The sequence below is a fragment of the Carettochelys insculpta genome, chromosome 26 (genome assembly GCF_033958435.1).
Source record: "Carettochelys insculpta isolate YL-2023 chromosome 26, ASM3395843v1, whole genome shotgun sequence".
Taxonomy (NCBI): Eukaryota; Metazoa; Chordata; order Testudines; family Carettochelyidae; genus Carettochelys; species Carettochelys insculpta.
The window spans coordinates 3,283,847-3,311,762 of record NC_134162.1 but is presented as its reverse complement, the minus strand read 5'-3'; the positions used below and the strand labels follow the sequence as shown (position 1 = coordinate 3,311,762).

The 27,916-nt window shown below is 55.8% G+C and overlaps 1 protein-coding gene across 1 annotated transcript; it reads right to left on the bottom strand.

The window, feature by feature from the left end:
* Positions 1-258: 258 nt before the first annotated feature.
* Positions 259-26,967, bottom strand: DENND2D (DENN domain containing 2D). Its single transcript, XM_074977687.1, has 12 exons — positions 26,757-26,967; positions 17,639-17,817; positions 17,095-17,207; positions 15,674-15,743; positions 13,160-13,237; positions 12,711-12,851; positions 9,387-9,535; positions 6,659-6,836; positions 5,877-5,918; positions 5,061-5,151; positions 2,797-3,036; positions 259-1,109 (listed from the first exon to the last, which is right to left on the bottom strand). The coding sequence occupies exons 1-12, from the start codon at positions 26,818-26,820 to the stop codon at positions 1,048-1,050; spliced, it is 1,407 nt and encodes a 468-aa protein (XP_074833788.1). The 5' UTR covers positions 26,821-26,967; the 3' UTR covers positions 259-1,047.
* Positions 26,968-27,916: the final 949 nt, after the last annotated feature.

Genomic DNA, 27,916 nt, shown 5'->3' with positions numbered 1-27,916 from the left:
TCCTATCTGTGCAACCATCCCAGCAATTGCAGGAGTGAGGTGTCTGGCTTTATCCAGATATTTTCCCACCTGTGGGACAATCAAAACTGCAGGCAGTGAGAACCTGGGTTCTGGTACTATGCCCCCTGCAAGAATGGGCTAAAGAAAGCAAAGAGGCAGTCTGGCATGATCTCAAAGATGAACTGAAAAGTTTTACAATTCAGTAACCAAAACAGGAAAGAAAGGTACAGCATTCCGGAACTGCAGACACCACTGAATTTTAACACTGCTATCTCCCTTCTCTGATCTGCATGTTCCCATATTTTCCCCGCTATGACATACATCCCCCGCAGTCTCTCAAAATTGAGTTAGTGCAAACAAGCAACTCCACACAAAATCCCAGCCTGCACTCCTTCATGCTGTTTATTTTGGGCTTACTGTTCTCATCAGTGCCTCATCCAGCAGGGGACTTTCAGGAAGTCTCATCTCTGTTGCTTTTAGCTCGTGCAAGTCAGGAACAATGACACCGTTGGCTATAAAAAGGAACAGGAGACTCCCTTTTTGATGGAAGCCCTTCAGGAATACACAGTGGATGGAATGTCTCTCAGCTAGAAAATTTTAGTTTTTTTTAATAATTAAAAATATTTCTTACTAATACATTATCTCCAAAATGATTCTACAGTATTTTGTCATTGTACAGCAACCAGATAATCCCATCTTGAATCACTCTATTTCTATTGATGGTCCATGATTGTCCTCTAGTAGGAACTCATGACAGCGCCAGATGCTGCCATTTTAGGCTAAGAACAGCGGCTTGAACTGTGGTGCCAGTGGGCCTGGGAACAAAAGTCACAGCCATGCTTGCTAGCTGTGTGTAAGAGAGGCTTCTAGGGCACTCGTGTCCTGAGACTGGGCAGGAACTGGCATCTTGTGCTGACCAGGCATCTCATCAAGCACACGAGGAGAGGCAAAGGTCCAGAGATGCTCAGAGCCAGACAAACGCAGGTCTCTGCCTTTGAGTGAGATGCTGATCCAGTCTGGACAGAATATTGCTTTCCGAACAGCAATTCAAGTATTTCTTCTTTGTTTCTTTTGTTCTTGATATTCAGCTACTTTCTGCTGGAAATACCCTAGGGGAAAACAAAAGCTGGCTCAGTCATACTCCGTACTGGGGTTTCATCAACAACTGAGGTCATTGGCTGATTTCTGTTTTATAACAATGTGCTATATGGTAGGGTGCAGAAGCCACCCAACAAACCCCACAGGAAACAGCAATCAAAGCAGAGAACCTGAGGATGGACCAAGGAAGGTAGAGATATGCTCATATTCTCCATAGGCATTTTTTTAGTACCCAAATCACCATGGTACTTAGATGCTGGAGAAGGTAAGGATAGAGGGATTGGTGGAACCTCCCTAATGGGAATAAAATCTGATGGTTCTTGTCCATCTGCATTGGAGGGCACCAGAAAAGCAGTACCGGATCCAAATCTACTTGCACCGTGAGCAGTGATGCAGTGGAGCTGAACCAGCAGTGCAGCATCAGAAATATCAGAGAATAAACGGTACTGGAGTTGGACAAAGACACCATCCGTTTACCCTGACAGAGACTGACCAAAACCCAACCCCTCCCCCCAGCCCACAAGAAGCTGGGTCTGAACCACAGTGAGTTTGTTTGTAAGCTTTTAACTCACAAATTCTTCCCTGTTTAGAGTTATTAATGTTTGTATTTCTTATCCATGTCCCCCGTTGCTCCACTGGGCAGGCAAAGTGCAGGAGATGCTTGAGGCCATAAGACACCCTGGAGGGTCCCAAACGGCAACTCAGAGGATAACCAGCCTTGCTCTGGTTAAGACTGCAAGGCTTGCGCATGTACGCATTTGCACACACACACAACCGTTGCATTCTGCAGGGTGGGAAAATACCCTGAGAATTCATTGTGGGATTTGTGACCAAAGGAGAATGTTTTGGCCAAACATGGAGCCAGTTGGGAGAAGCGATGTAAATCTCAAAGTAAAAATGAGGCATTTTTAATGCTTTTCAGACATGTCCTTAGAGATGGTTTGACCTGGAAATGTCACATTTCCTTCATTCAAAGGCAGGCACTCAATAAGACAATGAGTAAAACTCCCATTGATTTATATGGTGCAAAGACTAAGTCCTTTTGGTCTATTTCCAAGGTGTTTAGAAGAATGGAAATCAGCAGTCTAAATTCCTTTGTGGATCTGGGCCATATGCCTAGTGCTGGGGAACTGTAGAGCATTTGCATCTCTCTCGTCTCCAGCCCAGACATGCAGGCTTTGAACTTTGCCCAGCCCTTCGGCACCCCCAGAGGGCAGAGACGTGCAGTGAAGTAGCTGATCTCACTGATAACCAGAACCATTTCTTTGAAACTTTGGAGCCAATCCCCTTCTCCCAGGATGTATCGCTGCTGGAACCTGATGACTGGAAGGATGTGTCTGGTAAGTTCACATTTTTAATTGTCCTACAAGTGGGTTGAGGCAGTTAGGTGTGATCTGTAGTGGCCACTCTACCTACACAGTGAGGGCTCCCAAGATCAGTTTGTTAACATGTCTGGAGACAGAGTGGGAATCCTCCCAGCACACCTTATTAAAGCTCACAGTGTATCTCTTCTCTTTTTTTTTTAAGGCTGGTACAACAGCGAGCCCATTGCCCACTCCTGCAGCTCCTTCAGCTATTCAACTAACGTAGATCCAAAGGTACTGGGGATGACATGTTCCTTGAGCAAATGCAGTCTTGCTTTCTGAACACCAAGGGGGAACAGAGAACAGGGAAGGGGGAGAAGAGGGGGCCCTTTACCTTCTTGGGTTATCCTGCTCTTTTCTGCTTCCTGGATAAAGAGGGAAAACATCTGAGTCCTCACAAATCTTTTCACAAACTTGCGCCAGGACCTGGAAGTGATAGCTTTGCAGAAGGCCTTCTCCTGAAAGGAGCCTTGGCCGCTCTTATTCCACTTGAGGTGTGATGAATAGTGGCCGACAGTTTTGACGAAAAACTGCATGAAGCAGTCAGAGACGTGGGCGTTCACTTGCTCGGATGCTGTAAAGGGAATAGAAGATGTTCACTTTGGCCATTAACTCAGGCTCACAATTGCAATGTGAGGCAGGGCAGAGCTATCATGCCTGTTGTACGGAGGAGGAACAGATCCTCAAATGTATTTACACTTCTAACTTCCTTTAAGCGTTGGGGCCTAAATGGCACACCTAAGAATCACCCATAGTCTGTGGTGGGGCTGGGACTTGAATCCAGGTCTCCCAAATCCAAAGCTAGTACTCTGACCATTATGCAGTCCTACCTCTTGTCTCTTTGCTGGGCCACAGTCTGGACCAATGCTCAATCCCCTCTGCTTTTCAATTCAAATGCAGCTGAAACATCTGAATTGTGCTAACTTGTGTGACTCTCCAACCTGGCCACAGCATAGGAGAAACGCTAGAAGGTCCCACAGGGTATAAACTGAGCCACTGCTCCCCCATATCTGATATGCAGTTGCCCAGTTTGGTGGATAATTACTGCTGACCACCACACTTTGACTGCTTATAAACACACCACTTCCAAGGAACTCAGAGCACTGCGTAGGCATGCAAGGAGTTGCATCCGCTACCTTAAAATGTGACACAAACCAGTCTGCAGAGATGCTAGATGGATGGGCCTATAGCACGCTGACCTAAGTCACAGGCTGTCATCTTGTCAGAAGCAAACTGCTGTCCCCTTCAGACATTAAAATCCAGTGTCTTGGTGTTACAGTATTAAAGAGTTGTAACAGCCACTAGCATATGGTATTGCTAGTCACAGACTATTCTGGATGGAGAACTCCATCTGCATCCTTAGTGCATATAATCTATACTCAGCTCTCCTCTCCCCGCATCCCCGTCCCCTGATCCACATTTCGCTGAGGGACATTCCGAGTCACTAGCTCTCTGTTTCGTCAAGGTGAATATCAAGAGCCTTCTGGATTTTTTTGCATCCCTCTCTCGTGATGGATTATTTCTCTGCTCTGACTGTTCTTCCCAATCCCAAATGGTTGTGGAATTTAGGGTCTGTCTACACAGCAGCGTATTTTGAAATAAGCTGTTCCAGAAGACAGATTTCCAGAACAGCTTATTTTGAAATAATGCTGCTACACACAAATACATTTCGAAATAGCCCACAGCTATTTCAAAATACAGCATCTACACACGATAGAGCCTATTTTGAAGTAGAGTCATTGGATGCGCTGTGGCTTATTTTGAAATAGCCTCTATTCACTGTCTACACAGCCCCTACTTCAAAATAACTAGTTTGAAATAGGCATTATTCCTCGTCGGATGAGGTTTACCTATTTTGAAATAAGCCAGCGTAGTGTAGATGCTAGCAAAGTTATTTCAAAATAACTGCTCTGTGACAAATCCTTAGAAAGATGCTCAGTAATTTCTGCTGAGGATGCACTAGTCAGACTCGAATTCAGCTGCCTCTCCGAGCAGTGTGCTGGCTCTGTGGGGCTACCAACAGAAAGGATTTATCTTTCTCAAAGAAGTCAACTGGTCTGATCCTGAGGCACACAGTGGGGCAGAAGGGAATTGGGGAAGCAAAGGGTTGGGTAAGGACAACAAAAGGAGACCCCGGACATGCCTTGGGATCCATGGCAGTTCAGAGCTAGTCTTTTAAGTGTTGTAGTGAGGACACACCAGGGCTGATCCTGAGCTGTGGGAAGATGTCACAGCTCCACTGAAGTTGATGTAGAGCGGCCCATGAAATGATGACAATTTACGCCAGCTGAGGGCTTGCCCCACCCTGCATAAGCTGCACAAACCTCAGTCTCGTTCTACTTCTGAGGTGGGAAGGGCTGAGGTGTCCCTGCAGAGGGACTATGGACCATGCTGCTTAGATCCCTTAGCTATTCTCTCCAGATTAGCAGCTTGCTCTCTGCAGGCATGTGGGTCCAAAGCGCACACAGCCCTCGAGAGGCGAACTGAAAAGGCAGCATTGGAAATCAACTCTCCAGGATGGCTGTTTAGCCTGGGACACCAGCAGTCATTTTGTGGGGCTCCCTACTGCGCGCTCCCCAAAGAAAGAACTCTGCCTACTCAGCATGTTGTTGTTGCTGTTGTGCGTCCTTAAAGAAGTCAGCATCTCGCTCTGTAGCTTGGCTGGTAAGATGTCTCCTTCGTCGTCCACCTGAAAGAGAAGGGACCGATGTTAGCACAGCAGCTCATGCAAGCCAGGAGGCCTGAGAACCGTGGTGTTACGGGGAATGACTTTGAGAAGCGTGATGTTGAGAAGTGTGAGAGAGGATTCAAGCTTGGGGACTACTTTCGAAGCACGCCTTCAAGGTCAAAGGACCCTGGATCACACACGCCATCCTTCCAGATCCCACAACCTTGTCTTTCATGCAGCCATGCGGTTGGCATTGCCAGTCTTGGCGGTACTCATCAGCTATGGCTAGAAACCACTGCCTATCAATTTTTATCCCAAAGGAAGTCAGGGAGGGACCTTCTGCAGGGTTCATTGATACCTCAGGCTCTGACGCAGCGGCTGCTCCACCATCCCTAGTGAGAGAGGGATGCCACAGCCTGAGAAATTAGCTTGCACTGAACTCCCATCGCTCTGCGCCTGCAGGCATCGCTTGGGGTTTACAACCAGGAACGACTAACCTTACGGTGGGCTCTGCCGGCTCAGGCAAGAAGCCCAGCTCCTGTGCATGCAGCGTGGAAAGAACAAGGGACAGGTGGGAAGGCATGAGTGACAGGTACCAAAAAGCCAGGAGTAAGGAGCCTGCAGCAGCTCAGCAATACTGGTGAAAACACTCCGTGTGAGGCTCCCGAGCAATGAACCAGAATATCTCAAGCCTCCACCTCTAGTGACAGCACAGGATACTGTCTGCAGCACACCGGGGCACCTACCGATTTCAAGAACTTCCCTTGGCACAAGTCAACCAGCAGCACCTAAAAATAACAGAGAGGACCCTGTATTAGACAGACTGCACGGCAAGGCCACTCTGAGCGGCAGGGATTGAAGAGCATGTATCCAAGATCAGTCTCCGGTTCCCCACATCCCTTTAGAAAGCTCTGAGCTGCACCCGATGATGAGTAGTTCTAGGTCACGGCCCTGGGAAAGGTTCCCTCACCTCCCTACCTCCTGTCTGGTGAATGAGGGGCAGCAGCGCCCAGCCTGGGGAACTGAACAAACCAGGGGCACGGACAGAAGGGTTGGAACCTTCCACGTCTAGATCAGCCCTGTGTGAGTGTGGCTCCTGCCCCGTGTCTCTGGGGAGGCCCCCAGGAAATGAGTTCAGGAGGCGCAGCGCACACCCCTGTGAAGTGAGGGCCACAGCTCCACAGGTGCCCCATTCACAATGCTCCCAGTGGAAGGGCCGGGAGCAAACTGGCCTGGAATCTCTGCCAGGGTCTACATTAGCTTTCCAAGATGTGCACTCGCCTGCCATGGGCTGAGACACTCAGGCAGGGCAATGGTGCCACAGCATAAGCCAAGGGCATGGCAGGCCCCCTTTGACCAGGGGATCTGGGCTGAGAGAACAGCTGGGGTGTTACCCTAAGAGCAGGCTGGAGTCAGCTCTTGTCTCCTGGGCCTTTCCCTGCCCCAGGCAGGGATGGAGATAAAATTGGGGTAGAACCAGCAAGGGGCACAAGCTGGCAGAGCCCCCTCAGACTGCACAGCATGGTACCTCCTCCATTGGCTGATCTAGAACCTGCTCTAGGCAGCGCATCTGGACTCCGACCATGAAGGGTGTGGGGCAGCAGACGGTATCGATGAGGCACTCTGGAACCACAGGGATGTAGGTGTGCGCCCAGGAGAAGGGGTAGAGCAGGGCCGCCACAGCATGAATGCACTGGGACAGGACGCTGCCAAATAGAGAAGGGTTCCGGTTGCGAACGGCCGCTGGTGGGTGGCTGCCAGCATGTGACAAAGGAGCTCAGTGACATCCAAGGAGACAAAGGCTCCCAAATAGTCAGTGTTTGTTTCACAGGTGATTAAACCAGAGGGGCCCATTATGATCACTGGGTCTGACTTCCTGCTTAGCACAGGCCAGAGACTGGCCCCAAACATATCCCTATTCAAATGAGAGCAGGTCTCCCAGAAGAGCATCTGTCCCCTGCCCGCATTTAAAATTAGCCAGTGGTGGAGAATCCAACCCAGCTCTTGGTAAACCTCTTCCCAGATTTCTAGTCCTATAAAAAAAATCTGGAGTTTATTCCTAATCTGAGCTTGTTTAGCTTGTTTAGCTCCAATTTGCCAGCCCTTAGATCTCATCAGACCTTCGTCTCTTAGATTGAAGAGCTCCACATCAAAGTTTTGTTTCCCTTGATGAACTGAGCAGATAACCGCATCACCCACTTTTGGTTAAAGTAAATAGATCGAGCGCCCCAAATTTAACTTCACCCCCATTGTGCTGGGTGTGGAGATGCCTCCCTTCCCCTTGTCACATGGCAGAGTGTTGCCAGCTCTCAGGATTCCATGACAAATCAACATTTGGTGTTCTTAAATCTCCAGCTCCAGGAGTCAGGTGATTACACCAGACCCACGTCTCTCTTTAAATAAAAGTACATTTTTAGCTCTGTGGTTGCGGAGAAAAGTTTGAAAACATGTCTCTGAGGGCTCACAGACCAGAAGAGCCCCTCTCCCTTCTATTTTGTAAGTCGTCTTGGAAGCCAATCTCCCAGGTTTTGGGGCCAAAGCCTCACAGGTGTGTGCCACATCATGCTCTCCGTGGCAGGGGACAACTATCAACAGTGCTCCCAGGTTTGCCTTTTTGGTACAAAAGCAATGACTTGAGTTTCATATTAACCTCCCATAGCAAGAGGAGGAAATCCCCTGTCTTCCGCAGGGGACCCCCACAAGCTAGACTGCCGTTCACCCTACACAACTAACCTTTCTCTACCCCTCAGCATAAACACCTGCCAGGGCCACCCCAAGGGGCGGAGAGGCCAACAGCAGCCAACGCCAGCGGCCCAGAGAGAACGCACAGAACAGGGAATCATCGAATGATCCCTCCCCCAGCTGGCAAGGTGCTATCCCTGCCCATCCTGCCTAACAGCCATTGATGGGCCTAAACTGCCTGAATCGATCTAGTTCTTTTTTGACCTCTGTTTGAGTCTTGGCCTTCACAAGAGCCTCCGGCGAGGAGTTCCACAATGGGCTGTGTGCAGTGTGAAGAGAGGCACTTCCTTTTGCTGTTTTTAAAAGCGACTGCCTGTGGGTTTCATTGGGCGACCCCTAGTTTTTGTGTTACGTGAAGGAGTGAACACCACTCCCACAGTCACTTTCTCAACCCCAGTCATGATGGTGTCAGCCTCTCTCCTATCCCCCTTCGAGGTCTCTTTTTCAAGCTGATGCAAATGGGGAAACTGAGGCACGGGGTGGGGCTGTGACTCATCAGCCGTCACCCAGCAAACCAGTGGTGAAAGTGGGAACAGAACCAAATCCCCTGAGCAACGCTTGGCGCTCTCCTTCAGGGTGTGAGACAGAGGCGGCCGGGGTCGGAGTTGGGGCATGTGATGGAAGGGGACGTTGTGGGGCCAGCACTATGGCAATACAGTGGGGCAAAGGAGTGCACAAGCCTCCCGCTTTGCTCCTCCTGTCAGTGCTCTGCAGGCTGAATCCTCACCAGGCCCAGTGATTATTTGCTAATTTTATGAAGAGGCTCCTTGGCAGGGCAGTGAGTGAGAGAAGGTGGCTGGGATCCCGCCAGAGCTGCCCTTCCTGCTGATGGCTCAGAATGAGGAAATCCAAGAGGCAGAGGAGCAATTTGAGTCAAGTGGCTGGCTAATAAGGAACCAGCATAACCTTCCGGCTCCGCTGAGGTTAGCGAGAGAGCCGGATGCTCTTGGCTACCTGCCTCCTGGGCTTGTCAGTTTAGTGGGGATTAACTCTTGGAGCTCAGTTGGGATCAGACTTCAGCTGTCTTGTTACTGCATCACAATACCATCTAGCGCCCATCTAGCACTGCTCATCCGCAGATCTGAAAGCGCTCAGCAGAGTCAACGCCCCCTTTTTTCAGGTGGGGAAACTGAGGCACGTGAGAGCAAGTGACTTGTCCAAGGCCATGCAGCAGGCCGGTGGCAGAATGAGGATTTGAACTCAGGTCCCAGCCCAGTGTTCTGTCCACTAAGTCAGACGTCCATGGTGTAGGTACTGTCTGGGGTCAATGTGCCTTCACTTGCTCAGGCGCCCTGGGGTCTGCTCCCAGTGTCCTCCCCACACCCGGGATTCATTTATTCTGGTTTTATCTCCTCAGCTAGGTGAGGCACAAAAAGTGGCTCATCCCTCATCGCCCAGCTGGTGGACACATCATCCGACACATACACCTGCCCCCTTCTGACCACGGAGTGGGCCTGAGGCACCTGCAGACTGCGTCCTGGGGCTGGGCAGCTGCGCTCTCTGTCAGCCCTCACCTGAGCTCCTCCGCCAGGAAGATGATCCGTCGCTCCAGAACCGCGGAGGCAAACAGACAAAGGATCTTCTCTGGGCTGAGCAGCTGCAGCAGGGCCTGAAACTCCACGTGCTCCAGCCGGGAGTCCAGGGGTCGCGTGAACTCGAGGAGCTGTTGGGAAGGACGGGACAGGAGGGAGCTAGTCACTAGTGCTGTCAAAAGCTACAGCAAAGGCGTCAGACAGGCTTGGCTGGGCCCTGCCCCCTCCCATGTGCTGGACAAAGGGGCAGGCGGGTGTAGGGGGCTGAACAGCATCTTTGCAATACTACCGTTCCAGAGGGTTATGTTTTGGTAGCTCCCAGCTTCCCAGTGGGAAGAGGCAGGGTGGGGGCAGGGCCTGGGGCAGAGGGGTGCGGTTGCCCCAGGCCCTGCACCCTGCCGGGGGTAGCCTGGTCATAAGTGACAAGCTGTGACCTTCCAGCTATGCCATAGACTAGAACCAACACAGCTTCCTAGAGGGGATCAGCCCTGTGTTTCCAAGCTGCTTTGCCATTGCCATGAATTCACAGCTCATCCCCAGGACCTCTCCGGGCCGGGTGGGTTTCCAAAGGGGTCTGAGGGCAGTGGCTTGCTGGGGAATGGAAAATGGGCAGAAGCATTTATAGGAGCAGAGTGGGAAATGGTGGGAGGGTCATTTGTGTCAGTATTTGACAACAGGGAGACCGGGAGGAAGTCTGAGGATGCCAGAGGAAAAGGGGTGGGGTCCATGGAGGGGTGACCGGGATTGTGTGGTTCTGCTGGGTTGATACCTTCACCTTCTCCCTTTCACCAGCATGAAATGCCCATGAAAACATGGAGGAGAAAATACAGCAGGCACAAGCGAGAGAGAAAGCCACCTGGCCTGGACAAACTGTTCTGACGATCCAGCCCAGCTCCTGCGTGACACAGCCAGAGAATCCCCCCAGCCATCCCTGCTCGGGGCCAGGAACATGAGGGAGCTGGAGTGAGGCACGCCCTCAGGCCCCCAAGGGATGACGTTACAATAACCCTCCTGGCTGAAAGTTTGCATCCCAGTTCCAGATGCATCCCAGTTTTAAGCTGGGACTTAAAAGCCTCTAGGGATGGAGATTCCACCACCCCTCTCAGTAATGGATTCCAGTGCTTCACCTCCCTCCTGGTGAAGTAGTTTTTCCTAATACCCAACCTACACCTCTCCTTCTGTAACTTCAGACCATTGCTCCTTGTTCTGCTGTCTGTCACTACAGAGAACAGCCTCTCTCCAGCCTCTTTGGAATGCCTGTTTCCAGCCACTCCTCACTTTCTCAACCTCTTTTCCTGTTAGTCCGGTCAGACTTCATCCCATTCACGTGCCCCAAAGTGAGCTCTTACAGCTAACTGGTGTCACGTATTCCATGCCTCTGCCAGTCAGGTGAAATCAGCTCTCTCTCCAGCCCTGGATGACTGACTCAGGCCTTCAGCACAACCTCCCAACAGGACAGACCTCCCCCATGCCTAGGGAGCGCCCACGCTTGCCTTCCCTAGCAGCAGCTCCCTTCGCCGCTGACAGCGCAGGATAAGCAGCCACACTGCCACTGCTCCCCTCTCTGCGGTTCTGCCAGCATTTAGCATGAAGCAACAGGCCAAATATTTACATCATCTTAACCTTCGAGCTGCGGTTTCATAACCCAGGAAGTTGGCAGAGAAGGAACTGCACCGAGCCAGGCCCTGCTGTCAATTACACCCACAGTGCAAAAGGCCCCCCCTACAATTCGTCGTTCAATCACAACTGCTGCAGCAGTGCACTGCAGAGGCAAACCTCTCCTGAAACCCCTGAATGCATTGTCTGGGCTCCAGCTGTGCACAGACAATGCACTGGGAGGAGCCATGCCCGAGCACGTCAGTCTGCACCCACATCAGCAGCACCACCTCAGTGCAACCTGCAGCCTAGCGCAGACAAACCGTAAAGGCCTGGTTGTTCCTGGGCTTGTACTGACAGGGTTGAATTATATGAGTGCAAACTGCTAAAGCAAAGTCACCGGCATAGAACAGAGCTAACCACAGACACCAGCAAGGTGGAAACTGAGCCCCCCGCCGGTGTGTAGAGAGCTCAAATCTGCTAGCTCCAGGGGCACAACTTTCTAGTACAAAGCCAGAGCCAGCTAAGAAGAGCTCTGCCCTCAGCATGAGACATTAGCTACAGGAGAGGTGTGATTGGCTCCCAGCTGGCAAAAGGAGGTGTAAACGCTACCCCTGAAAAGGCCATGCTGTAAATTTTTCCACTGCTGTTTTTGTGGCAGCTGCCAGCTAATTGCTTCCATGGCGCCGAGCACCAGCGACTGCTGGAGGAAGCATTGGCCCAGCCCACATGTAATGCCTCCCCACCTCTGAGCAAGTGCTGCGGGGGACGTGCCAGGCCTCTGCGAGTTGTCTGGAAAACTCAGGCTGTCCGCCAACCTCCACTGACCACTAACCTGGCTGCCCCACTCAGCAGAGGGGCGCTCAGTGTAGGGTTTTGAGCAGGGTGAAAATCTGGACGCACATTCTGCACGGGCTGTATGGGTGGGGCGGAAACAATGCAGGCTCCCAGGGGCAGAGCTGTATAATCCCAGGGGCCTGCTTCCTGGGGCCTAGCACACACTGCTGATACCACCCTTAATTCAGAGTCACTCTGGATCCCCAGAATCAGCTGGATGTCCTTTGAACTGACACCAAACTCCTATGCTGGCAGGTTCACCTCTGGCTGTGATGACTGTTGCTTACACATGGTCCCTTTGCACAGCTGACTGCTGCCTCACCCTTGTCTGCAGGGCTGCTCTCTTGTTGCCGAATGACTCTCTGGTAAGCCCAGGGCATGCACCCATTTCCTCCGCTGTAGAGCCGTCCTCTCCTCCTCCAGGTCTGCCCGGCCTCGCTGCTCTGCTTCGCTCCTCTCCCCTGCTCGCCCAATAGCGCCCAGCTCCGTTCCCCCCGCCCCAGCAGTGAGCAGAGCCAGCTGTTCGAGGTGGGCTCTAGAAACTGGGCCCAAGGGACACAGGGCATCGTTCTCGGCTGGCACCAAGTGGCCAGCTTGGTCCAAGGATGCGTTCATTCTAACCTGTCCTCGCTCTTCCTTTGTGTGCCCAGACCTGTGATCCCAGGTAGTTACCGCCCAGCAAAGCACCAGAGAGACGAAGCGCGTTAGCAGAGACTGTGCTGAGCAAAGCCGACAAAACTCCTGCTGGCTGACAGACGGGGACAGACCTGCAGAGCCAGCATTGCCTCCTCCAGACTAGCTCCTGAGCAGGTCAGACAGGCCCTGCTGGAGCATTAGCAGCGCCTGAGCCGAGGTTGCTGAGCTGGCACAAACCTCAGTTCCGGAATCGGGGATGAAGCTTTTGATGGTGACCGTTTTCCCCGGGGCTGGGAAGGGGGATTCGCGGAGGCCCTGCATGAAGGGGTAAATGACGGCCATGGAGATCTGCCGCCGCTTCTCCACTTCGTCGAGGATCTACAGGAAGAAGAGAGCCGTCAGGCGCAGCAAGACACGAATTCCTGGCCCACCCGCCCTGATCTGGGGCACAGCAGCAGCTGGGCCAGGTTCGTGGACTCGGGCCCACATGTCTGAGGATGGGCAGTGCTGCTCAGCTGCTTCCTCGCCGTGCAGCAGTTGGACAGGTGGGCTGTGGCGCCCCAGCATGGCCGCTGGCTCCCCTTGGCGGGGTCTCTCCCTGGGCTGAGCTGCAGATCAGCTGGCAGCAGGAGCGGCTGAGGAGACCTGGGCCGGCCATGGACGCACGGGAGAACTGGCGTGCCTACCTTGGAGAACAGCCCAAAGCAGCCCAGGCAGCTGATGATACAGAAGACCTCTGGGAGGCGAGCGCCCCGGCCACCAGGCTGAAAGAAGAGCACCGTGCAAAGGCTTAACTTTGCCCCCAGCTTCCTGTCTGCTGTGAGGCACACCCAGCCAGCCCTGGGCCTATCCCCTCACTATGGGGGCAGCTACTGGGGGTGGGTGGGAACCATGCGCTCCTTGAGGAACGCAAATTCAGATGTCAAGGGTCTTGCCTTGCCTGCATCCTAGACCCCTGGTTACTAATCCCCCCGCACCGTACAGCCCAGCTGGCCCTCCCCGGCTACTGAACAAAATGCCAATCAGAGAACTTGGAGAACAAGCTGAAAGAGCCAGGAGGGAGGGGGGGCTGGTACCAGCGCTGCTCAGCTCCAGACTCAGCTGTGGGAGATGTCCCACCCCAGAAGCAGACGCAGGCACGCGGGCTCTGAGGCGAAGGGAAGGAGCCGAGTGCTTCTGCTGGTCCACAGCAATCCAGAAAAGGCCCTGCAGCCTGACGAGACTAGAGGAATCCCTGAGGATGCAGGGGACAGTAGAGACCAGGGAACAGAGCAGGGGCCAAACAGCCAGATCCAGTCACGGTCCAGCGGGAGCCTCCACCAGGCTCCCTGCCTGCCCTGCCCCCACGCACTACCCATGCACTTCTCCGAGTGCTGTGAGCCCCTGGGGTGGGGTGAGGTGGGGTGGGGGGAAGGCGGCTTTGCATGCTGCCTCACTCCCCACCACAATCTTTCAGCTCCCGTTGGCTGCAAACCAGCCCGGGGGACCTCCCTGGGCTGCTGGCTGGGAACTGCACCCCGGTGCTTTGTCCCAGGTCACCATCCCCTCCTACACTCCTCCCCCAGATCAGAATCCTCTCCTGCACCCGGACCCTGCCCCCGCCCCACATCCCACAGGCCTCTCCGCCACCCAGCCTCCCTCTCAGACCCCCTCACCGCCTCCACTACTATAGTGCGTCCCTGGGCCACGTACTCGATTCTTGGAGTGCCCCCCTGCCCCCCACGATTGCCCAGCGGGCGTGGTAGGAAGGCGCACGAGGAACTGAATGGAGGGGTAGCTGCATATGACAGCCTGGGACAGACAGGGCCACGGGAGGATAACTGCAGGCAGGAGACATTGAGGCAGGGTCTGTGGCTGAGCCACAGGTCAGCGTCCCGCTCCCATCCCCCTCACGTCCCGGCCCCGCAGTTCCTGTGCTGCCCTGGCCAAACCTTTCACCAGGCAAAGCCCGTTTCCCAGCGTTTCCAGCTGACAGAGGTCCCCCTGGCTGCAGCACTAAGTAGCCACGTGGGCAAGCTGCGAGAGGCAGTAGCTATCGGCCGGCGACACTCCTGCCCCCAGCACAGCACTGTCTGCCCTGGGGCGGAGGTCGGGGTCACTGTGTAGTAAACCGGTGGTGCTTTTTACAGTCCATTTCCGGGAAGGCACCATGCTGGGCTGAGGTACTTTGCCTGGGATCTTCACATCCCCAGGAGGGGACGCATGGGTCGAATTCTTTCAGTTTATAGAACCCCACACCACGGCCCTTCCCGAGGCAGACACACCGCTGCACAAACCGAGCGGCCCAGGCTGACGCCTTAGACACCGAAGCTGCTGGTTACTTCCCTGCTGCTCAGACACCTCTTGCTAAACCCCACAAAGCTTAAGCGACCCCCTTGCTTGGCCAACACCTTCCGCACCGCGGTTAGGGCTTGTCCATGCAACGCCTGCTGTCTTGTGCAACTGGGGCGCAGGGGCCAGTGCCCAAGACAGACGAGTGATGCAGGCGCCACTGCATGGACTGCCGCTCCGCTTCAAACCCTCCGGCTAACTCAAGCTGAAGTGAGTCTGTCAACAAATGTCAGCCAGCGGCTGAAGAATCCAGTGACCTCAACACAGTGCTGCACTTGGCCTTGGAGAGCACAGGGCTTTGAATGCTGGCGACCAACACCAGGACACAGCTGGGAGGCCCTGCTAACAGTTTTCCACCACAGCCCACCTGGGCTGGGTTCAAACCAGCCCCCGAGAGGTAATGATCCGGCTCTCGTCGGCCTGCCTCGGAGCCAGCCAAGCCTCCAAGGCAGCTCACCAGTCCTGGGCCCGTCCATCCTGCCTCTCTAAGGGAGACACGTGGGATAATGATCCAGGCACAAATTTCACCAGACTTGATGCAGACATCAGAGTGCTGCCATGACCTCACACTTTCTCCTGCCTCCCTGCATGTTTCTCCTGCTCCTTTGGCCAGTTACCCTTCGGCACACCCCCTCCCGCCCCCTGTCAGTTACATGTTTGGCATCAGGCCCTGCCTGCAGCTGCAGCTGGGCTGGGCACGAGCGCTTTCCCCAAGAGCTGACTGCAGCATGGCAGCACATCTCTGCTCCCTGGGGCACGCCCAGCTCTGCTCAATTCACACTACGCAAGTGCAGCCCAGGGCCCAGAGATGCGCTGCAGCCCCACTGGGGCTGACCGAGAACAGATGACGGGAAGCAAGGGATACCCACCAGCAGCCGCCGGCAGTAGCCAATCTTCCTGCTGCCATCAACGTTGGTCAGGACGAAGGAGAAGGTTTCACTGAAAGACAAGAGGAGATGTGATTTCACTGCCCTGCTAAGGAGTGAGGGCTGCCAGTGCTGGGCCTGCAGCCCTTGAGCAGAGGGGCAAGCAGAAGCCAGGGGTTGGGAAAGGATGGCTAAACACGATCCATAGTCACCAGCGTTGCTTAAAACAGCACTTCCCCACAGCCTACCCTGCCCCTGACTGCCCCTGCCGTTGGCAGAGACTGTTGGCCCTTGGGGCAGGCTCGGTCCAGCTCCTCGTACAATGCAGCCTGGCCTACGACTGGTGCATCGGGGTATTAGGAGCTGGCAGGCACAGCACCAGGTGGGGAATCAGGAGAGCTGGTTCTCACCTGCCAGTTCTGCTGGGGACCTGGGACAAGTGATGGCCCTACTCCAGCGTCAGTTCCCCATCGGTAAGGGTCAGAGAATCACATAATCATAGAACCCTAGGGCTGGGAGGGACCTCAGGAGGTCATCTAGTCCAGCCCTCTGCCCAAAGCAGGATCAACCCCCACTAAGTCATCCCAGCCAGGACCTTTGTAAAGCTGAGACTTCTAGGGATGGAGATTCCACATCCCCTCTCGGTAACACATTCCAGTGCCTCACCACACTTCTGGGGAAATAGGTTTTCCTAATATCCAACTTACTCCTCCCCCTCTCTAACTTCAGACTATTGCTCCTTGTTCTGCCATCTGACACCACTGAGAACAGCCTCTCTCCATCCTGTTTAGAGCTCCCCTTCAGGAAGTTGAAGGCTGCTATTAAATCACCCCTCAGTCTTCTCTTCTGCAAACTAAATAAGCCCAAATCCCTCAGCCTCTCCTCAGAGGTCATGTGCTCCAGCCCCTAATAATTTTCATTGCCCTCCACTGAACCCACTCCAATGCGTCCACATCCTTTCTATACTGGGGGGGCCAGAACTGGGTGCAATGCTCCAGATGTGGCCTCCCCAGTGCCGAGTAGAGGGGAATAAAAACTTCTCTAGATCTGCTTGGTGACAATATGGACACTGGCCTTTTTTATGCAGTGCTCTGAGCCCTCCTGCGAGGAGCTGGGCATTACTGTTACCACAGCGCACAAGTCCTGAGGAACAAATCATCAAACCACCCAAGACCCAGAGCAGAGACACTCAGCACAGGCAACAAGCACTTTCAGGTGGTGAAGCACTTGCCAGACAACAGCCAGTGTTAAGACCCAGTGAAACCTCAGCCGGTGGTTGATTTTGCAGAAGCCGGGCAGAGGAAGTCTCCCAGCCCAGGGCATTCCCGTGACCTCCTGGTTAGAAGATGGTTGGTCCCTCTCCGACTTCCTGCCCATAGGCCCCTGCCAGCTGTGCTGGCCCCTGAGCCCCGTTGATCAGGTACCTGGTGTACTTGGTGAGCGGGGCCCAGTGGTTGCCGTCGGGGAAGCAGAAGAGGGGAATGGCTTGGAGCAGACGCTCTTCCTCCTCCTTCTGGCCCCGTAATAGGTTTTCCCGCTGAAACAAAAATGAGACTGGATGTAAAATCGCAGTGAAAGAGGATCCAGCCCAGGCCACCCCCCTGGGAGCGAGTCTGGCCTCTGCAGTTGGGCTCGGTGGGTCGGGAGGACGGCGGTACAAGCCCCTGCAATTTCATGCACTGAAGCTCGCTGCCCCCTCCCCCCGCCCCAGGACCAATTCTGCTAGGAGGGTTGGGGTGGGTGTATGGACAGAAGACAAGAGTTTGGGGCTGGCTGAGACATGCTGGTCATAGCACAGCTCATATGCCAGGTCCATTGGGAGTCAGTCATCGTCACCACCCCCTCGACTAACCTCAGGTGGCCTCAGGGCTGTTGTAAGGTATAGCCAGGCTGCCCACAGCCCTGGTGATTGGGAGGTGATTGCTACTCAGCATGTGCCCGTTCTGGAGCCAGGGCAGAGCGCCTTACCTTTGGGAACTGATACGCTATCTTGGGTTCATAATCACCCCCCGACGTCTTCTTGAGTGAAACCACGACGAGGTACTCGAAGAAGAACTGTCCAGGTGAGTAGCAAAAGGGGTTCCGCTCTCCCAGCCTCGCTGCAGGCTCGTTTTTCTTTTCTGCCGGGGGTGCATCCCGGTTTCCATCTGTAACCAAAAACCGACAGAGCATGGGACGTGGCAGCCAACGGGGCTTCATTCCAGCCCAATGGGACATGCACAAGCACATTTCTAAGCCTGCCAAATGCCCCTGCCGGATGGCTGTTGCTAGCCAGATTGAAGTGTGGCTCAGAAAGCAGAGGGTAATGCACCTGGACCTGCCCCAGAAACAGAGAAGGGAGGCACCTGAACAAGGATGCACAGACTGGGGGCTTGGCTACAATAGGATGGTCACTTGGATTAAGGCAGGATGCGAATTTAAAATAGAGTAGTTATTCCTGTTGAACTCCCTGGGCAGCTGCTCTTTGTCTGGAACAGACGAGTTTTATTCAAAAGTAGCGTAAGCCACTTCCAAAGTGGATTGATCCAATTCAGAATAAGCGTCCCCAGGCCCCTTCGTACCCATTAAACCCTAACACAACATCCACCAACTCCTATCGTGTATTCATCTCAGGATGCACTTGTATCAGAGAGGTAGCCGAGTTCATCTGTACCTCCGAAAACAACAGGAAGTCCTGTGGCACCTTACAGGCTAACAGATATTTTGGAGCATACGCTTTCGTGGGCAAAGACCCGCGAAAGCTTATGCTCCAAAATACCTGTTAGTCTATAAGGTGCCACAGGACTTCTTGTTGTTTTTGAGGATGCACTTGGCCTCCTCCATGATTGTTTGGCTGGTGCATTAGCTTTGGAGTTGAATTCCCCGCTGTGCGGGTGACAGGAGTTCAAGAGAAACCCTCGAGTTATCCAACTGGAAAGGAGCAGATAAGGGCTGCCACTGCAAAATGAGCGATTTTGCCCCCTGGGGAGAAGGAGAAGGGCTTTTACAAATCTGCCCAGGCAAAAGGGAAATCTTGAAAATCGCTCTCAGCTTCCAAGCAGCCGGGACTTGAAAAGAATTGCACTATTGAGCCATGTGGGCTATTCCTTAAGGTCACATCAATCATTCGCACCATGTAACCTGGCCCCGCAGTCTCTCAGTCGCTGCATGTTTAACTCCCAGAAGGCGTACGTACAGAGCAGGGTGACCGGGCCAGGGCAGGGCCCCCCATCACCCGTGGGTCAGAGCCTCCCTCCAGCAGCCAGGGCAGTATTCTAAAGCCACAAAGACACAGGGTAACCCCCCTCCCTGCTCCCCGCTCCCCGAGGAATCCAGAGGCCATTGTCTGGAGCGTGGGATCTCCGTGCCTGAACATTGCATGAATGCTGGTTCCTCCATTCTCCCTCATGCACAATAGCAAGCCTGGAACAGCCAGTGGGATCCCAGCCGAGATAAGCAAGCCCAGCGTTTAGCACTTTATATAGGGCAGAGTCAGGCCCCTTCACCCCGGAAAGCCTCTGTGCGCACAGAAAGCAGCTGTCCTTCCACTGCTATGTACCCCCACCTCCTGGAATGGCTCCATCCCACCTCCACTATCCAGTGGCTTGGGCCACTCGAGTGCCCCAGCCCCGGCGCAGGGGGTGAGCGGCTCTAGTCGAGGGGTATTGGAGTGGGGCAGGGGCGCATGCAGGGTCGGCAAAGCACACGGAGCACATGCACTTCCGGGGGGCTGAGAACCAGGGCATGAAACAGAGGGGCAGATTTACTGCAGTCGTGGACAGGCTCGTTCCAGCCCATGCGCCAGGCTGCTGCACCTTGCTGTCATGGCCCAGTGACCCTACAGCTCTTCTAGTGGGGCCATGGAGGGAAAAGCATTAGGGAGCCTCCAGGAGGTGCAACTGCTCCTGGGCTGGCAAAGGGACGGGGGGGGGGCACGGCCAGGTCTCCCCAACATGCCCAAGATTACAGCCTGCAAGACAGCCCCAGAGCTGGCAAAGTGAGACATTCAAGAGCCAGGAGATGGCAGTGCTATCCCGGCTTGTACCAGCGGCACGAGATCCCACCTTCCACGGCCCGGCCACACAGTATCCCCTCTGTGGACCCTGCCTCATTCACTGCCCAGGAGACATTGTTCAATGACAGCCAGATCCAACCTGCCCCAACCACTGCCCCCAGCTGCAGTGGGAGCTGGGTCGTGCCTTAACCAAGGCACCATCTGCCCTGCTTCGCCTCCCAGCTCCCCACAAAGTCTCTGTCTTCAAAGACCACAAAGGCAAGGATGGTTACAATAACCCTCCCCCACCATCCTCATTGTCCTGTCCACCAATCAGGCCTAATAGTCACCACACACGCACATTTCGGTTCATTCCTTTCTGGTTCCCCGTTGTCTCTTTCTGCCAGGCCTGATTTTGACACGGTCCTTGAGCCCTACCAAGGTGGCTTTTTGGTTGGACTAATTTAGCGTCTGTCTGGTGCTTTTGCACCTCCTGGCAACCTGGTTAAAAGCAACTTGACCTACTCTCCACCGAGCTGATTGTAAGGCTGGTTGTCCAAGGGCCCACTACTGGAAAAAAGAGAGAGGCTAAGGCGGGAGGGAGCATGCACAGCTCCCCCAGCCAATGACTGAAGGGCTTCTGGAAGGAGCCAATCACAGGGCAGTTTTCTGGCGCAGGAGAGTGTATAAGGAGCTGCTGCAGCAAAGCTGGCTGATTTATGTCCTAGCCAGGGAAGGGGCAGGGGTAGCTTCCAGACAGAGTGAGCACTGCAGTAGAGCAGGGCTGGGCAGGCTAAGGGGAGTTAGAGCAAGGGGCAGTCACAGGGGAAGTGGCCCAGGGAACAAGGCAGGAAAGGGGACAAAAGAGGAGGACAAGAGGAGGCGGCTGCCAGAGCGTCCCTGGGCTGGGATTCACTAGTGGGCAGGCCTGAGTCCCTCCCCTTCCCTCCTGTACGGCGCCTAACCACGCACCAAGGTGGCCCTACTAACTTGTAGCCTGCCCCTGAGGTGAGGGGCCAGACAAAGGCTGCCGTGGGCCGCAGTGGTGGGTGCCTGAGTTGAAGCACGAGTGCTGACCCCCCCCTCCCAGCCCCAGAAGGGCGCCAGGGACCACTAGAGAGGTTGCCGCCATCCAGGTAGTGACATGGGTCCAGAGGTGACTGTGGGGCGAACACACCATCAGAGGGAGGCACAGAGCTAGACTGGGTGAGCTGATTACCTCATCCTCCAGCAGGAGGTGCTGTGGTGGTGAGTTGGCCCCATTGCAGTAACGTTTTGTGACTGTCATCTAGTCTTACGCTCGCGACTACGATCTGGGGACACTGGTAGGTGCAATTACTGCAGCAAACGTTAACGAGTGTGACGCTGCCATAGCCCCTCTGGCTGGAGCTTGGCCGCCCGTGCTTGGAACACCCCCCCTTTGCCTGCAACGCTCTGAGGCTGCCTTCAGGGGTGAGGGGGCGGCTGGGTGAGCTGCGAAAGTACCATGCAGCTAGGACCCTTGGTAACTAACCGGCCAGGGGTCTTGGCTAACAGCTCTGCCAGGGCTCCCAGGTCTCATGCAGCTGCGCACTCGGCTAGGCTGGGGCTGCCAGCTCTCAGCCAAACCGAGGCCGGCAGAGTTGGGCTGGTGGGAGCCTGGGAGCAGGGATGCCTGAGCCTCACGACTGCCCCTTTCACAGCCCGCCGGTGGCAAAGGGGCCCCTCTGCCTTGCACAATCTGTGGGAGCTGCCGCCTTCTGGTAAGCAAACGTCACAGCTCAGTGTGGGCAAAGCTGCTTCAAGGCAACTGTGGACTGCACATATGAGGCCCTCAGTCCAGAAATGTGGTGTTCATTTGCCAAAATGGCAAATGAAATTTAATGTGGGTAAGTGTAAGGTAATGCATGTTGGAAAAAATAACCCAAATTACACGTACTACATGATGGGGTCAAATTTAGCTACGACAGATCAGGAAAGGGATCTTGGAGTTATAGTGGATAGTTCTCTGAAGACATCCACGCAGTGTGCAGCGGCAGTTAGTAAGGCAAATAGGATGTTAGGAATTATTAAAAAAGGGATCGATAATAAGACAAAAGATATCATACTTCCCCTATATAAAACTATGGTACGCCCACATCTCGAGTACTGCGTGCAGATGTGGTCTCCTCACCTCAAAAAAGATATATTGGCATTAGAAAAGGTTCAGAAAAGGGCGACTAAGATGATTAGGGGCTTGGAAAGGGTCCCATATGGGGAGAGGCTAGAGAGACTGGGACTTTTCAGTTTGGAAAAGAGGCGATTGAGGGGCGATATGATAGAGGTATATAAAATCATGAATGGTGTGGAGAAAGTGAATATAGAAAAATTATTTACCTTTTCCCATAATACAAGAACTAGGGGACACCAAATGAAATTGATGGGTAGTAGGTTCAAAACTAATAAAAGGAAATTTTTCTTCACACAGCGCACAGTCAACCTGTGGAACTCCTTGCCCGAGGAGGCTGTGAAGGCCAGGACTCTCTTAGGGTTTAAAAAAGAGCTTGATAAATTTTTGCAGGTCAGGTCCATAAATGGCTATTAGCCAGGGATAAAGTATGGTGCCCTAGCCTTCATAACAAGGGCAGGAGATGGATGGCAGGAGATAAATCACTTGTCTTCTGTTCTCCTTCTCTGGGGCACCTGGCATTGGCCACCGTCGGCAGATGGGATGCTGGGCTTGATGGACCTTTGGTCTGACCCAGTATGGCCATTCTTATGTTCTATGTTCTTATGTTCCCCCCGCCCCCGGCTCTGGCCCAGGACCAGAGGATGTAGAGGTGGACTCTTCTGATCTCCTGGAGGTTCTGTCCCTCTCTGACTGGCTCTGGGAGGAGGACAGGGAGGCTAGGAAGGCTGGGTGGGGCAGCCTGGAGTCCTTTCTCCTCTGCCCAGTGCCCAAGGCCTAGGCTCCCAGGCTGGCCTCAGCTCTCCCCTTCTGCTCAAGCACTGAGGCTGGGCTATCTGAACTGGGGGTGTGTCTAACAGGACAATGACAACCACCTTTTTCTGCTCTAGCCAGAGGGGCCCAGAAGAGCAGCGCCCTTGTAGGCCGGCTTCAGGCTTCTCCTCCAGCCCTCGCACTGACCATGCTCCCTGCAGAAGGGCGCAGGGGCTCCTTGGCAAGCACTTTGATCTGATGTTGTCAGTGGCACACTGGGGCCTGGTCCAAAACCCCATTAGCACAGGCCCGCTTGCCCCAGGCACAGACAGGGCTAGGGCACAGGGATGGCAAGTCACCTTTGAAATAAGTGTCTCCCTCCCCTCCCTCCTACTCCCGTTCCTTGTGAGCCTGACTCCGGTTCAGCCTTGAGTCATTTGCTTCCTGGGCTCCTCCCAATGCTCAGCTGTTTGGCTGCCTTTATTCCCCAGTTGCTTTTGCCCAGCACTGTGTGTGCCCATTGGAAACAGCCCCTTTGACCCCTGTGTTGACATTCTCCAGCAAACGTAGCAATGACAGAGCAAATCGGGGGCTGAAGGTAGGGGGGCTTCTTGGTGCATCATAGGCCTCAGCCCTTTCCTTCTGCAGTTCCAGCCAGTCAGAGGTGGAAAAAGTACCCCAAAAGTTACTTGAGTACAAGTATGGCTACTGGGGGGGGGGGGATAATGTACTCAAGTACAAGTCACCGGTTCCCCTCAAAAACTACTTGAGTAAAAGCGAACACATGTGTGGGCACATCACACCTTGATCGCACTCAAGTGTCTAGACATGACCACAGCTGCACTTTTACCCACGTAACTTATGGGGTACTTTTCCCACCTCTGCAGCCAATGAAAGGTGCTGGGACAGGCAGCTGGGCCTTATCCTCAGCACAGGGCCCATCAGGTTGCAGCCCTGCTCCTACCACGCTAAAGGGTCTCCTGCCAGCTGTGCTGGAGGCAGGGGGGCCCCTGCTAAGGAGAGAGGGAAAGGCCGTTTCCAAGTTCCCGGGAAGCCATCCCTTTGACATCACCTGCTGTGAGGTTTAGCACCCAGGCTCCCCGCATGGACTCAGTGCAGGGGGACGCTCACGCAGAGGACAAGGCCCCGCACTAGGGCAGCTGGCACGCCAGAGGTGCAATCACACCCATGGGTCTGACAGTGGTGCCAAGAAACGCCCCAGCACGGAGCCGGCAGTTCAAACACCCAACCTGTTTGCCTGAGGCAGCTGGCCGGAGAGACGCAGCAGCACCTGCACTCTGTGCCGTCCGCCAGGCCTGCCCGCCCTTCTGTGGGCGTGCATGGCACAGCTGGGGAGCGGCTTTACCACAGGACGCAAGGGCAGTCAGGGGCTGCTGCTCTGCCTCTGGAGAGGAGCCACAGGGAGGCACCTGCTGGGCAATGAATGCTGCACGAGCTTTACTGGAAGAGATCAGATTAGCTGGGTGCAGGGTGGAGCTGGCTCGTCCTCAGAGTACTTATGGAAGGCATCAGGCCTAACCTAGAGCCCTGGGAGTGGAGGAGGATGTTCATGCCAGAGGATGGGGGCTATGGCAGGTACTCGCCAAGATCCAAAGGCTGAGCTCCCTCGTGGAGGGGCATCCCCCGCGGGGCAGCTGGCCGCAGCTAACTGCAGGGTCTGGTCTTCTGTATCCTCTGCACGCCAACGACATGGCTGCCCCCTGTTCCCAGAGTTTCCCACCAAGCCCTGGCCAGGAGCCAATGCTGGCTAGTTGTCCTCTCGTGCTTTGCCTGGCCCAGCCTTCAGACACTCAGCTAAGGCCTTCTGAGCTTGGCTTGAGGAAAACTGCAAGAGGGCGATGCCTCAGAGGCCCAGACGACACCGACCCTTTCCTGACTTCACAGCGCTGGATTCTGGCTGGGGTGAGTGAAGTTCAATGCAATGTCTGCACAGCTCAGCCCCGCACGCATTCCCCCGCAGCCTCCTCGTGGCCCTGCCAGGGCAGGGGCTGTGCGGATGTTGGGGACGGGACACCATGCTTTCCAGCTTGCCTACGTGAGCCCAGAACGGGGGCCGGTGCCACGGTTCACCCCAGTTCAGCGCGGCTGTGATCACGTCAGACCCTCAAGCACAGAATTACTTCAGTGCTTCACTATTTGCATAACACGTTCCATGGCTCTGGCCGCTTCTGTGCTGCAGCAGAGCAGTTCTTCAGGCTGTTTGCAACACGCCGCCAGAAACCCACCAGCCTCAGCGCAGAGGAAATGGGTTTTCTGAAGCATGGCAAGTGTTTGATAAGTATCAAAAACAAAGCCAGCCCGCCCCAGGAGAGCAGAGAGACTTACAGCTCCTGTGCCCGCGGACCCCAGAAGCAATGGCCATGCAGCTTCCAGGTGGGGAAGCCCCTTGGCTCCATTCCTCCCTGTCCCATAGCACCCCCCACACCCCCGCCTGTCCCATAGCACCCCCCCACACCCCCACCTGCATCATAGCACCCCCCTGGGCTCTACCTGCCCCATAGCGCTCCCTGCACCCCCACCTGTCCTATAGCGCCCCCGGCTCTGCCTGCCCTACAGCGCTCCCCGCCTGTCCCATAGTGCCCCCCCAGCTCTGCCTGCCCCATAGCGCCCCCCACACCCCCACCTGCATCATAGCACCCCCCTGGGCTCTACCTGCCCCATAGCACTCCCTGCACCCCCACCTGCCCTACAGCGCTCCCCGCCTGTCCCATAGTGCCCCCCCAGCTCTGCCTGCCCCATAGCGCCCCCCACACCCCCACCTGCATCATAGCATCCCCCCGGCTCTACCTGCCCCACAGCGCTCCCCGCACCCCCGCCTGTCCCATAGTGCTCCTCCGGCTCTTCCTGCCCCATAGCAGCCCCACACCCCCGCCTGTCCCATAGCCCAGGCCCAGGCCGAGCTGTGAGGCAGTCCTCAGCTTTACCGCCACTCCTATCCATCAGGGCATTTCAGTTCTGGCATTGCCAAGCCCAAGGTAGGCAGGGTTCTAACTGCGCCCCCATGAGCAGTCTGGCCCGGTCTAGAGACCACTGTCCATCTTGCAAGAAGCAGGCAACCAGGAAGAGCAAATCCCAGCTGTCCAAGACTGGTCAGAAGGTTTTCCCAGCCCTGCAATTCTGACCTGACTTTAGGGCTGATGGGCCCAGGCCAGGAGTTAGAGCTGGGACTGGGGACCAGGGTTCCCACTGCTTTTGCCCATCCAGGGGCAGAAAACATTTTGTTCTGCGCACGCAGGCGTGTGCGGACGTGCTCCACCAAGAGACACCCAAGCTGCCGGCTGTGGGTGCTCTGCTAGTCGGGGGCAGCACCTGAATCTCCCCCTGCCCTGGGTGGGGAGGGGGGTGCCCAAGGGCTCAGCTTCCGGGGAACCCTGCATGGGAGGGTCAGGTGCAGTCCAGTTCAGCCGGTATTGCTGCGTGCCTCGGTTTCCCCCCGGACAATGGGGCTAGTGGCAGTGCTGGGGTTTGGCAGGGGGGCACCCTGCTGGCAGCATTGCAAGGGCACAAAGCCAGCAGGGGCGAGGCCGGTGTGTCCCTCGCCCTGCACCTGGGCTGTCCCTTCCCGCAGCCGGAGTGAGGTTGCCGCACCCCCAACAAACCCTGCGGGGCCGGGGGAGGGGCAGGGGCGATTCAGAGGGGACGTTTGCAGCGTGACTGGGCCCGATCCTGTCCCCCGATCTCCGCGGGGGTCGGGGCAGCGCAGCCCCTGGGCCGTGGGAATCCCGGGCTGCCGCTGCAGCTGCCACGGGAAAGCCCCGGAGCCTCAGTCCAGAGCTGCTGCGTGCCCAGCCAGGAGTCCGGGGGGAGGATGAGGCAGGGAGCCGGGGATTCACTGGGGCAGGAGGGGAGGGGGGGCGCTATGGGGCAGGCAGAGCCGGGGGGGCGCGATGGGACAGGCGGGTGCGCTATGGGGCAGGCGGAGCCGCGGGGGACGCTAAGGGACAGCCGGGGGTGCGGGTGCGCTATGGGGCAGGCGGAGCCGCGGGGGGGCGCGATGGGGCAGGCGGGTGCGCGATGGGGCAGGCGGAGCCGCGGGGGGGCGCGATGGGGCAGGCGGATGCGCTATGGGGCAGGCGGAGCCGCGGGGGGGCGCGATGGGGCAGGCGGGTGCGCTATGGGGCAGGGGGTCCGGCCGGGGCCCGGGGCAGCCGCCGGGGCTGGCAGGATCGGGGGTCCCGCTCCCCCGAACTCACCTCTCCGGGCCGCGCGGCGCCGCACGCTGTTTCGGAGGAAACTGACCAGCCCCGTCCCGGCCATGCCGCTCCGCCGCGACCTGAGCTCGGCCGCCGGGTCCCTGCGCAGCCCGCAGCGCTTCCGCCTCCCGGCCGCTTTCGCTTTCGGGCGGGGGGGGGAGCCGCGCACCTGGGGGAGGAACTGCGCACCTGGGCGGGCAGGGGGCGCTGGGCACCGGGGGGGTGGGAGTCCTGCACTGGGGGAGGAGCCCTGCTGGGGTCTGGAGGAGCCGCACCCCGGGGTGCGTGGGGAGAGCTGGCTGCACCACGGGGGAGGGCAGGAGGCCGGATTCCCTGGCTGGCACCTGAAGCCAGGCCCTGGGGAGTCTCTGCCCCCCGGGCCCTGCCCCCGTGGGCGTGTTGTCCCTGGAGTGCCCACCTCACGGTGTCCCAAGGGGGAGCGAAGAGGTGGCGGCTGTCGCCGGAGGTGTCCGCAGGGAGCGTCTGGTGAGCTCTGCACCAGGGAATACCAGGGGCGCGGCTGTAGAGATGAGCGGGGAGTCTCCGAGTCCCAGCTAGCTCCAGAATATGCACATCTCATAGAGCTGGAAGGGAACTGGGGAGGTCATGGAGTCCAGTCCCCTGCCCTCTCCGCAGGACCAAGCACCAACCCTGACAGCTCTGCCTCAGTTCCCTAAATGGCCTCAAGGGTTGAACTCACAACCCTGGGTTAGCAGGGCCAGTGCTCAGACCACTGATGGGAACAAGTGACTTGTTCTGGACAGGCCCGACCTCAGCTTGAGCCTTTGCAAAGCCCAAGGGGCAAGAGCTGTAGGGACTGAGCCTTGGGTGAGGAGGAGGAACTCCTGAACGAGCACGGGCACTAAACGCACTGTGTATAGTAGTGGTATCCAGACCAGAATGTTTCCAGTCCTTTACTTGCTTGAATCTTTATCTTAAGCTTTGTCAGATAAACCTCTGCTGGGTTTTACTCTAAACTCGGCTGATTGCAGAGGGGAACTCTTGAACCGGGTGGCAGGGCATGCCAGAAGTTGAGGGGCAGGAGACCTGCAGCTATTGATGTGGCGCGTGCTGTCCGGAGGGCCCAGTGTGAGAGCTGGGAGCTAACCCTGGCTTGTCTCTGCTCACTCAGGGAGCCTACAGGCTGCAAAGGGAAAGAG